The 11,662-nt window shown below is 60.0% G+C and overlaps 1 protein-coding gene across 2 annotated transcripts; it reads left to right on the top strand.

The window, feature by feature from the left end:
* The first annotated feature begins 1,641 nt into the window (after positions 1-1,641).
* On the top strand, positions 1,642-9,596 carry DLK1 (delta like non-canonical Notch ligand 1). Of its 2 annotated transcripts, XM_032839554.1 has the most exons (6): positions 1,642-1,784; positions 3,048-3,111; positions 3,592-3,722; positions 6,739-6,880; positions 8,630-8,909; positions 9,135-9,596. In XM_032839554.1, the coding sequence occupies exons 1-6, from the start codon at positions 1,718-1,720 to the stop codon at positions 9,375-9,377; spliced, it is 927 nt and encodes a 308-aa protein (XP_032695445.1). In that variant the 5' UTR covers positions 1,642-1,717; the 3' UTR covers positions 9,378-9,596. The 2 variants fall into 2 exon arrangements, with proteins under 2 accessions (XP_032695445.1, XP_032695444.1); XM_032839553.1 differs by having other exon boundaries at positions 8,630-9,596.
* The last annotated feature ends 2,066 nt before the right edge of the window (positions 9,597-11,662 follow it).

The following is an 11,662-nucleotide window of genomic DNA, read 5'->3' as shown; positions in this document are numbered from 1 at the left end:
CCTGAAATTGGAGAGTATGTGCTCAAACCTGCCAGGGCCCCAGAGACAGTCTGAAGGCCAAGGCCCCCCACCCCACAATCCAAGTGGCAGAGAGCACGCACCCAGCTCACGGAGATGACAGGGAGGCTATAAAGGGGATCTGTTCCCAAACTAATCTATGCCCATGAAGCCCATATAAATGACCCATCTAAAGGTCATGACCTCCTGGGACCCTTCCCCAGCAAGTTAAAGACCTTTGATACCCTTCTGCCACCCCCCCACCCCACCTACCCTTCCCTATTTCTCCTCTCCACCCCAGCATCCTGATCAGGACAGGGCCTGGAGATCTGCCCAGAGAGTCTCTAAACTCAGGCTGGGGGCTCTTCCCCAGAAGCTCTTGGGAGGGGAGGATCTCTGGCAAGGTCAGCATCCCCACCCCCACACCCCCCTCGTGACTCTTCTGGAGGCCTCCCAGTGGGTCTGGAATATGTGCCGAGGGCTTGGTGTGCAGCTGCGTGAGTGTGAGCGGACTTGTGAGCTTGCCCACATGTGTCCCTGCGTGTTTGCGTGTGTGCTGGGCAGCAGTGCCTCCGTGTTTTGATGAGTGTGCCACCGAGAGCCTGTGACTTGTGAGTCTGGGGTGCTTGTGACTATCACGTCTGGGGGGGCCCTACACCTGCATGCGGGAGTCTGTGGTCTCTGTGTCTGCGTGGCTGAGGGCCTGACCGCTCTGCCTGCGTCTGCCTGCGTGGGAGTGGGGGTCTGCGTGTTTACCAGTGAATGCGTCTGTTCAGGTGTGCACGTGACTCTGCGCGTGTCTCTGTGTGGCCCAGACGGGTGGGCCCGCAGTAAAGGAGGCCCAGGGTTTCATAACTGTGTCCCCCCGCCTCTCTGCGTGCCCATGCCTGAGCCTGTGACACTCCCGACTATTTCCATAACCTGCGATTGCGTTGCAGTGTGTGCTGGTGGTGTAGGGTGTGTCTGGCTTGTGGTGTGTGTGTGTGTGTACGTGTGTGTGTGTGTCTGCATTTTCCTGCGTCGATCTGGCTAGGGGTAGGGGAGTGATCAGGCTTCTCCTCTGTGTTTTCCTGAGTGCGCATGTGGCGCGAGCGTGTTCCTCGTCTCTAGACTGTGCGTTTGTGTCTTCCTGGCCGTGTGAACCATGGCATGCGTGCTCGGGACCTTGGCGCTCAGTGTTTTGGTGCTTCTCTGCGTGTTTCTGTATTCCGAGCGCGTGCTGGCCCCTTCCTGGGGTCTGCGGCCCAGCCCCGGGTCGGTCCCTGCCCCTGGTGCTAAGCGGGCTCGTGTGTGTGCGCCCGCGGGCCGTCCTGTGTACAGATCGTGTGCCCAACGTGCGCGGGGTACCTGTGCCCGTCTAGCCAAGAGCGCTCGGCGCGCGCGAGCCGCTTTCCGGGACGCCGCAGTGGTGGGGGGCGGCCCCGCGAGGGGCGGGGGTCACCGGGACTGGCCGGCGCCGGCCCCGTGCGCGCGGAGGCGGGGGCGGGGGGCGGGGGCCGCGGGGGGGCGGCGGTACGAAAAGGGCGGCGCGCGCGGCGGCAGAGGCAGCTCGGCGGCGGCGGCGGCGGAGAGCGCAGCGCGCAGCCCGGTGCAGCCCTGGCTTTCCCCTCGCCGCGCGCCCGCGCCCCCTTCCGCGTCCGCAACCAGAAGCCCAGCGCGGCGCCTGGAGCCGGACCCGCGCCCGCGCCGCTCCCGGGACCGCGACCCCGGCCGCCCCGCGATGACCGCGATCGCAGCCCTCCTGCCCGTCCTCTTGCTCCTGCTGGCCTTCGGCCACAGTGTCCATGGTGAGCGCACCCCTCCGCCCGGCGGCCTGGCTCGCGCCCCCTCTGGGGAAGCCTGCGACGCCCCCCGCCCAGCCGCCGGGTGCCCCGCGCGCCCCGTCCCATGCGCCCCAACTCACGCCCGTTCCGCCTAACCCTAAGCCCCGCACGCTGTTGCCTCGCCCTCCCCGCCACCCTGGCATGCCAAAGCCCCTGCCCTGGGGTCCCGGGGAGGGGTGGGGGCAGGGGAAGTGTGGGACCCCCCCCAGTCCCTTCCCGCCCCGCAGAAGTGGCGCTCGCAGGGGTCTTGGTGCGCGGAGAGAGGAGGTATGGAGAAACGAGGTGATGCTCAGGAGCCCTGTGTGGAAATGCTCTGGGGTGCAACTTTGGGGTGTCGCTGCGTGCGCGTTCAGGAACAGGTCTGTGGGGGCAGCGGGGGGGGGCTTTGCCGTCGCAGCCCCGAATTCCCAACGAGGAGCCCCGCGCGAGCCCCTCCTGCGTGGCGTTTCTCTCGGTGAGGGGCTGCGACACTTCTGTCTGCAGCGGCCATCTGTCTCTGACAGCGAGAGTTGCCCCTTCCCGCAGTGCCCCCCGCCCCCACTGCACCAGCGCTGGTGCGGGGGCTGTCTGGAAAGCTGGGGAGCTCGTTGGAGTGAATGCACACAGTAGGCACGGAGGAAAGTGTCCGCATCTCTAAACAGCGTCAGAATTGCAGAATCTGTTTTGCAAAAACCCTTGCGTCTTTCTAATAGGAAGAGTATGGGGTGGGAGAAATTGGGGAATTTGACCTGCGCACCTGGTTTAACGGGGATTAACCTTTAAGAAAAATCCTGAAGCCTTACCTGCGAGGCTGCCAGGTGAAACGTCTGGCCTTTTCCGAAGCTGAATGCCTCCAAACCTGCTCCCCATTTTAGGCTCACTTTGCAAAAGTGAGGGCTTGGCTGTGGGCCCAGGGGTCAGAATCTTTCCATTCACTGTCTCCATATCCCCGCTTTTAGCATTTGAGGTTTCATGTTCTGGGGGGGGGGGTGGAGTTAGGTGTCTAAGCTGCTCCTAGGAACTAGATGGTTTACTGTGGTCACTTGATAACCAGGAACATGGCAGAGATGTTTTTTCCCCCTGAGTGGGCTGATGTGAGATGCCTACTGTGTGCCAGGCTGCTAGGACCGGAGAGGGTGTTTGACTTCCCCCCAGGGTGTCAGCCGTGGGCTGCTGGGAAGAAGACAGGCTTTGCCTTGGCCTCTGTGGCCTCTTGGGGTGAATGGTGTAATGTTTCTTATGCCTCAGGAGCTGAATGCTTCCCAGCCTGCCACCCCCAAAATGGATTCTGCGAGGATGACAATGTTTGCAGGTAATGGGGTGGCTCTCCTGACGCAGCTTGTAGGTGGTCAGGGCAGAATCCTGGGGAGTCGGGGTGTCAGGCAGGAAGAGGGGGGCTTGGTTGCTGGGTTGCGGCAAACTGCTTCCTCGCCCCCGCAGGAAACTGGTGGAGGGGGGAGTGAGGGGGAGAAAAGGGGGAGAAGAGGGCAGGGGGCAGGGGACAGCCATGACTCCCCTCTGCTGACTCAGAAGTGGGGGTGTTGGGAGAGCCCCTCACAGAGTGAGACCAGTGCAGGCCACTGCGGCAAGATGCAGTGTTCCCCCCCAGCCCCTGGGCTCTCAGGAACCCCGGAGTCCTGTTCAGGTGACTGGTGTTTGCTTCCTGGGACCTGCTGGCATGGTACCATGCAGATACCCCCAAGGGATCTTGGCTCCACAGAAGGCAGACTGAGCTCCCCCTGCATTCCTGCTCCCCCATATGTCCCCATCTTTCTCCCCCCCACCCCTACAGGTGCCAGCCTGGTTGGCAGGGTCCCCTGTGTGACCAGTGCGTGACCTTTCCCGGCTGTGTTAACGGACTGTGCGTGGAACCCTGGCAGTGCATTTGTGACGACGGCTGGGACGGGAACCTCTGCGACATAGGTTGGCGCCCCACCCCATCCCTGCCCTGGGCGCCCAGCCACCTCCTCCCAGCCCATGGCGGCCTCCCCTCCCCCTCCCGCCTCATTCCCACAGCCCAGGGCTCTGTATGGTAATGATCTGTTAATATACTTCCTGCTGGTGCCCAGAGCCTCCTCACAGGTGGACTTAGATTTGCTCCCCTCTGCTCCCCCAGCACCCAGAGAAGGCCCTCTGGGGGGGCCCCGGTAGGGAGCTGCCTGTTGAATAAAGAGGCACGACATTAAGCACACGCCACACAAAGCTGAAAGGGTAGAGGCCTGGGTATCCTCTGGGGGTCACTAAAGCTCCGAGGGGGTAGGGACTGCGGGTAGGGGGGTCACAGAGCCAAGCCTCCAGGAAATTCACACAGGAGGCTGCAAAAACACGTGAGCAAACAAACAAACGAAGGGGTGGGGGTGGGGTGGGGAGCAGGCGCTGAGTCAGGGCCTGCAGGCAGGGCAGGGCTGGTGTGGTCCGTGGGTCAGGTGTGGGGGGAGGCTGGGGGTCGGCAAGGCTGAGATGCCGTCAGAGTACAGATCGGTGTTATCGGTTGGTTTTATTAATTTATGCAATCTTTGTCCTTCATTACCCCAAGCAAATTGAGAGTTGGCGGTCACTGCATTTTTAGGCTACAAAATGTCCATTAAAGGCCTTTCTCATTTGGCAGGACCTGCCCGGAAGCCTGGGCAAATGGGAGTCCTCGAAAAAAGTCCCAGCAGCGTAGGGCAGCTGCCACAGGGCCTCTGTCCTTTGGTCGGTCCTCAACCTTAGCAGGGCACGAGGGGTACCGATAGGGAAATCGAGGCTGGAGGAAGTCAAAGGCTGCACTTAGGGACACAGAAGAAGGTGTTGGGAGAAAAGCCAGCTAAAATCTCTTCTCCTAGACCCAGAACTGGGGTAAATCTCATCGGGGGTCATTCGTAATCCCCACCCTTAAGGACCATGCAAGAGCGTGTTGTGACCACCCACCCCTGCCCCCCATCACCAGGGCAGCAGGCTTTCCTAATCGAGCCCCTCCCAGCACAACGTTGTCTCAGGTCCTTAAAGGCCGCACAGGTGACTCATGCTGGGATCAGCAGCAGCCTTGCTGCCCCTCCGCCCCCCACCCTTGGAGCTGCTTTGGGACCCACAGGATCCCAGAAAAGCTACCTCTTGAGGTTGAGACTTTAAGCCTGGAGTCCACCCTCCTTGGTGTCTGGTTCAGGATTGCCCCCTCCCTGCCCATGGAGTTTTCCAGACAAAACGTTCCCTCCTCCCTGGGTTGACAAAGCCTCTCAGCCTGGGACTCTAGGTCCAGAGGAAACAGCCCTCCGGGTAATTAGCAGCTCTCTCCCTTTCTCCGGGTCTCTGAGGGTGTCCGGGTCGCAGCTGCCGCCCCGGCAGAGACCGGCAGAGACCCCCGGCCGCTTGCTCCCCTGCCGCGGCTTAATCCACCCTACATTGCGGCTGGAGGCCCAGGAGTTGGGAAGAGTAGGGTTGTCCTCTGGACAAAGCAGGGGGTGGTCTCCGGCTCCTGAGCTCCAATCTGAGATTCCCAGTAAAAGGGTTGCTGAGAGCCAGCACTGGAAGCCCACTGCCAAGGCTCCTCCAGCGAGCCGGGCTGGCACCTTTCCGTTATGGTAACGATAAATTCTCTTGATGTCCCCTTACGCCAAGCCAGGCTCCCGGGGTATACCTTGTGGGCTCTGGACAGGCGTCAGCATGACGTCTGGCTCTTCCCTGTTGATGGATAGCCACTTTCCCTCCACGAGGGCGCAGGGCTCCTTAAAAAAGAGGAGGGGGAAAATCTGCACACGTGTGGCCTCAGCACTGTGGACCCCCACCTGCTCTGCCTTAACTTACTGCCTTTGTATTTGGCGGGTGCCCCAGGGCAGCTCAAACAAACATAGGAAACCAAAGCTAAAAGCACCCCCCCCGTACCTCCCCCAGGCCCACCAGGGAGAGCCCCTCCTTTTGTCAGTGGGGAAAGTGAGGCACAGAGTGGGGAGGAGATGAACCCTGAGGCCGGTCTTCGAAAAGGTCCCTCCCCACCCTGCCTGGGGGCTGGGGTCTGCACTGGCAGAGAGCCCCTGACCCAGGCCCCTTTGTTCTGCGGTCCCTGGCTCACCAGGCCCCACATAATGAAGGGTGCGTGACGGGAGGTGTAAAAAGGCCGCAGAAATGTAGCAGTGCTCATGGAAACCCGCACGGACGGGAGAGCACTCAGACACTTCTAATTTCACTGCCTTCAAAAGATACAGCCTTTTCATCGGGAGCCCCTCCGCTCTCCCAAGCGCAGAAAGATCGACCACCAGGAGGTGGAGGCATTGCTGGGGCTAAATCAGGTTTCTTGATTCCCGGCAGGAGTCTTCCCCACCCCCCCCCCCCTCTCCCCCCCCCCCCCCCCCGTATCCCCCCCCCCCCCCCCCCCGCAACGGCCCTCAGTGATGGTGGGGCGTGAAGGGCAGCTGGTGTTTCTAACAGCTGTGGCACTCTCGCCCTGAATGGCAGGGACCAACACCCCCCCCAACAAGAGAAGCTGGACATGAAAATTTGTCTGGGGAGGCAGGCCCTGGGGAGCCTTGGCCTGGCACACATCCTGCTGTGTGGGGAGGGAAGGGGTCTGCAGTGAAAGTAATGCGGCTGGACCAGAGAGGTGACCTGGTGCCAGGAAAAGGGACAGCTGTCCTGGGTTGAGGAGCAGTGAGCAGCCGTGACTTTCTGTCCCCGTGATCTACCCCAAGGGAGCCCCTTCAACTCCCTGAGCTGCTTAAACCACTGCAAAGTTCCGGGGGGGGGGTCACTACACCCTCTTCCTCGGGACCTCATTTGGTGACCATTGGTGGTGGCCACAAACACAAACACCGAGGCAGCTCACGTCGGGTCCCCCCACCCTCGTTGACCAGCCGGAGGGCTCTGTCCTTCCCCCCTCAACCCAGAAAGCTCTCCTTCCAGCCTGTCCCCCTCTCCCTCCCTGGAGGAGGGGGTGACAAATTCTGCTTTTCCCTCCCCACCGCAGATGTGCGGGCTTGTGCCTCTACCCCCTGCGCCAACAATGGAACCTGTGCCAACCTCGATTCCGGCCAGTATGAGTGCTCCTGCGTCCCTGGATTCTCGGGAAAGGACTGTCAGAAGAAGGACGGGCCCTGTGTGATCAATGGGTAAATATTCTTTCTGACTCTGTGATCTGATGAATGCTGCTTTGATTCCCGCTTCACACCCCTAAAGACCCTTTCAGCCCAGCCCGGTTGGACCTGTCGCCTGACAAAGAAGGAGTAAGTGCCCGTCCTGCAGCCCCGCGGGAGGCCGTCCGGGATCCGGGTACTTATGGGGGAGTGTGTCATTTCCATCATAGCCGAAGTGACCCTGAAGGTGATTTCGTATTCCTTCCATGCCCCCAAGTCCCGATGCGCGTGCGTGACGGTGGCCGGGGCCGCCGACTGGAGCAGGGAGCTGCACGGTGTTGTAAGGGCAGCCCCCGGGGGGGGCGAGACTTTTCGTGAAACCCACTCACTGCATTTTAGGGGGTGGTTTTGGGGGGAACTGACAGACTCTGCAGCTGAGTTTTCGGGGCTGTCTTGGGGGCACCTGCTAGGCAAAGGAGAGAGGGGTCTTTGGCCAGTGGGGTCAGCGGGGGGTGAGGGCTGGAGGGGGTGTTCAGCTCTCAGCTGCCTTCGGTGGGGCTGGGGCTCTGGGACTTCTGAGCAGTGGGCACCACTGACAAGAAGGGCCGCTTGCTTTCTAGTCCCCAAGCCATTTCCTGCCCTTATCTGTTTAGCTGCATGGAGCCCACCCAGCCGTCTGCTAGGGCTTAGGCAGAGCCGGTCCCGGGCCAGGAGCTGGGGGGGTGGGGGAGACAGCCGCTACCAGGCAGAAGCAGCTTATCTTGACCTGACATTCCAGGGGGCTGTGGAGGACCCCGGAGCCGGCAGAGGCCACAAACAGGCATTTGTGCAGCCTGTAAAGATCAGTGTTCAGAGGGGGTCAGAGGAGAGGGGGTCACACCCAAAGTCCGCGTCTGCTTATTTGTGGGATGGGAAAATACAGAGTGAAACCTTTAAAATATTTTGCTTTTCTCCCCAACCAACTTGAACCAGTCTGTCAAAATAGAGCCCAGGGTCCTTGAAGTTCCTTCAGAGCCTAGCTCCCGTACAGACCCTCCCCCCCAAGTGACAATGCTGATTTCTCGTGCTTACAGCTCCTTTCTTCCCCCGGTTTTGGTATTTATCAGATGACAAAGGGTCTGCTCCTTTAAAAGCACTTAAATTAAATGCTCCTGTGCTCCGCTCTGAGCAAACAGCCCGGGTCTGGTCTGCATGCCGCACTTGGGTGAATGGCTCACTATTAAACCATGGGACACAGACGCTGGCTGGGCCAGCAGACAGACCGAGGCTTTCTTTCACTCCGAGTGTCCCCAAGGGCTTCCCGTACAATAGTCTGCAGGCTCTCTCCACAGAAAACGACAATAGGATCACAATCAGGGTGGTAGTGTGCCTCAGGGAGCGGGTGGAGAGTGCAGGGGCCTACCCCCCCCCCCCCCCCGCTCTGCCCAGCCGCCCAGGGATGGAGCTAAGGGAGGGGGGCTCGCTCCAGTCCTGGGTCATCACTAACTTTGCCTCTGGGCCTCAGTTTTCCCACCTGTCCAGTGACTAACTGTCAGGCTTCTGGTTGGAGAGAGGACCTAAGAGGTGGGAGAGGAGACCGTCATCGGCCGGGGAGGTCAGGCGCCTTCCAGGCTGGCAGCTGGAGGGAGGGTGAGGCACGCACCTATGTGTGTCCAGCTCGGACTGCCTGGGAGCCCCTCTCGGGCAGGCATGACAGCGCCTGGCGTCTCCCTGGCCGGCCCCTGGAACCGCCGTCCTAGTCCAGCCCCCGAAGGCCCTTTACCGTGTCCCCCTGTTGTGTTGCAGCTCCCCCTGTCAGCACGGAGGCACCTGTGTGGATGACGAGGGCCGGGCCTCCCATGCCTCCTGCCTGTGCCCCCCTGGCTTCTCCGGCAATTTCTGCGAGATCGTGGCCAACAGCTGCACCCCCAACCCGTGCGAGAACCAGGGCATCTGCACCGACATCGGGGGCGACTTCCGCTGCCGATGCCCCGCCGGCTTCGTGGACAAGACCTGCAGCCGTCCCGTGGGGAACTGCGCCTCCGACCCGTGCCTCAACGGGGGCACCTGCTTGCAGCACACCCAGGTGAGATACGAGTGTGTGTGCAAGCCCGAGTTCACGGGCCCCCTCTGTGGCCGGAAGCGCGCCCCGAGCCCCCAGCAGGTCACCCGTCTGCCCAGCGGGTACGGGCTCACCTACCGCCTGACCCCCGGGGTGCACGAGCTGCCGGTGCCCCAGCCCGAGCACCGCATCCTCAAGGTGTCCATGAAGGAGCTCAACAAGAACACCCCCCTCCTCTCCGAGGGCCAGGCCATCTGCTTCACCATCCTGGGCGTGCTGACCAGTCTGGTGGTGCTGGGCACCGTGGGCATCGTCTTCCTCAACAAGTGTGAGGCCTGGGTGTCCAACCTGCGCTACAGCCGGAGGCTGCGGCAGAAGAAGAACCTGCTGCTTCGTTACAACAGCGGCGAGGACCTCGCGGTCAACATCATCTTCCCCGAGAAGATCGACATGGCCACCTTCACCAAGGAGGCCGGCGAAGACGACATCTAAGCGGCGTTCCCGCCGGCCCCTCTCTGTTCTCGGGGTCCCGCAGAGCTCACTCTACGCGGTCTGTTCTCCTCTTTGTGGTGGAATTTGCTCTATTTTGTGTCAAATCTGGTGAACGCTACGCTTGCCTGTCTTACCCTTGTGTTGCTCTGTGACAAATGCCGCGCGCCCAGAGCGTCCTCTTTCTCTCTCTTAATGCATGATCGAAAAACAATAATAAGAATTTCATCTTTAAACGAGTAAAAGATATAAGTATGTTATTCTGAACTTTAACTTAAAATCAAAAAGACCAAAAAAAAACAAGGCAACGAAGCCGGGACTCGGCGCCGACACCCCTCCCCAAGGGGTCTCGGCCACGGTCCTCGTGAAACCGTTACGAGTGCTGTGCATGACCACCCACTGTGACAAAGGCGAAAAATCTCTTCGTTCGTTAGTCCTCACACGCCACGTCCAACGCGCACTCACATCAAGTCCAACACCGCAACCTTTAGATCTTTCCGATTGAGTTGAGATTTTGCAGAGTGCAGCGGCCGTGTGTCAGGCAGAGAGAGCGCCCCGGGTTGGCTGCTGGGGGGGGCCGGGACCTGGTCCCAGCCCTGCCACTGACTCGCTGTGTGATCCTTGGCGAGCCCCCCCGCCCGTCCCCACCCCGGGCCCACCTCTTCCCTCCCCCGCCCCTCGAGGGAGGGGGCTGGAACGCAGTGACCATACAAGTTCTCTCTGGCTCTAAAAGTCTGAACGAGGAACGAAGGGCTATGAACCAAAACAGGTCCTCACCCTAAAAATGAGGATCTGATGATGACGGGGTCTCGTCCCGGGACCCACAGGTTTTGGCCTATCCTGGAGGCACACTTGACGTTTTGAGATCGATCCTTGCTGCCTCTCTCAAAGTGGGGAGCCTCCTGGCTCGCTTTCGGTCTGGAAGCCATCGGCCCCCTTTGAGTCACAAAGTGCAGCCTGGCGTTGCCACTTGGGCAACCCCCAGCCACCCCTAAATCCTCAGCACTTTACCTGCCTTCCCTGTAGGTTAGAGATGTCCCTTGAAACTTAAATGCCCCTTGAACCGCAAGTGCCCCCTGGCGATATCTGAGCAGCAACACATCCTCACCAAGGTTTGCACAGGGTTTAATGGGAAATTGTCGCTCGTGGGGCGTCTCCTAGTTCTGTGGCCCCAGGTCCCAGACCTTGGTCTACACAGCTGTGCATTTAATTTGTGTTGCTGAGTTAATAACCCTCAGATCCCGGAAGACCTAGCCAGCTTCTGAATTATAAATTTGACTTTTTTTAAAAAAGAGCATCTATCTTTTTTGCAAAAATAGAAAGAAATGGGACAGAGCTCTGTTTAGCTTTCCAACTCTTAGGGGTTGGGCAGCTAAACAGCCCTTCGGTACCAGAGAGAAATATTTTGCTTCTTAAATTATTTGGATAGGAAGCTATAGTCTTAGCTTTGTTGAGTATTACCTGCCGAGTTTACCTTGCTCCGAGTATTCATTTCCAAATCATCATCACCATCTTCCTGGTCATTCAAGTCATCCCCACACACACACGGACATGTGTCACCGTCACTGTACAACCATTGATCGTCACCTTCAGCCACCGACCGCTGCCCCCTTCCCTCATCATCCTGAGTCAGAGCACGACTGTCATCTCCTCCAGCTCTCTGTGCCCCATCCAAGCCCCTGTCCCCATCGCTCCCAGTCCCCCAAGCCCCCCCCACCCCTGCCCCCTTGTCCCTGGTCCTCTGCAGGCAGAGGCCTGTCACCCCTTGAGCCCTCCCACCCCACAGCTCTTGCCCAAGTCCCTTCCTCACCCGCCTGCCTCCGGGCAGTTTATCCCCAATCCCAAGACCCTGTCACCCTTGCCCACCACCACCTCCCACCCCAAGCTCCCATGCCCCTCCCCTTCCTACCCTCACACCCCGCTACCCCACCCTTGGACTCGGAGAGCGCCCGCCCCACGTCCTTTCTCCCCCATGTCATTCAGTCATCATCTCGTCTCATCCTGAGTTCGTTTTGAGAGAGAAAACATTTTAAAAGACAAAAAAAAAAGAACGGTTGGCATGGCCAGGCGGGTGTCTGGCACCCCCGCTTGGCCTCTCTCGCGTGAGACCTTGATCGAGTCTGCTAACTGTTCTGACCCAGTTTCCCCAAATACGAAATTCTGAGATTGGCCCGACTGATTCGATTCTCTTTCCACTCTTTCCATTTCCATGCTGTCAGGAGCAGCCCGTCTGCCCCCCGCATCCCCTCCCCACGGACGACAAGGGAAAGCATCCCAGTGTCGCTCCT

This window comes from Lontra canadensis, unplaced genomic scaffold (assembly GCF_010015895.1).
Source record: "Lontra canadensis isolate GAN:19392208 unplaced genomic scaffold, GSC_riverotter_1.0 scaffold108, whole genome shotgun sequence".
Classification (NCBI taxonomy): Eukaryota; Metazoa; Chordata; class Mammalia; order Carnivora; family Mustelidae; genus Lontra; species Lontra canadensis.
The sequence above is the reverse complement of the archived record's forward strand: the minus strand, read 5'-3'. Positions and strand labels throughout refer to the sequence as shown.

What these genes read in the sequence shown, in the direction of transcription:
- DLK1 (XM_032839553.1), top strand. Translation starts at nt 1,718, where the DNA reads ATGACCGCGATCGCAGCCCTCCTGCCCGTCCTCTTGCTCCTGCTGGCC. An exon ending in CTTCGGCCACAGTGTCCATG is followed by an intron (nt 1,785 to 3,047) that starts GTGAGCGCACCC and finishes CTTATGCCTCAG; the next exon opens with GAGCTGAATGCTTCCCAGCC. An exon ending in GAGGATGACAATGTTTGCAG is followed by an intron (nt 3,112 to 3,591) that starts GTAATGGGGTGG and finishes CCACCCCTACAG; the next exon opens with GTGCCAGCCTGGTTGGCAGG.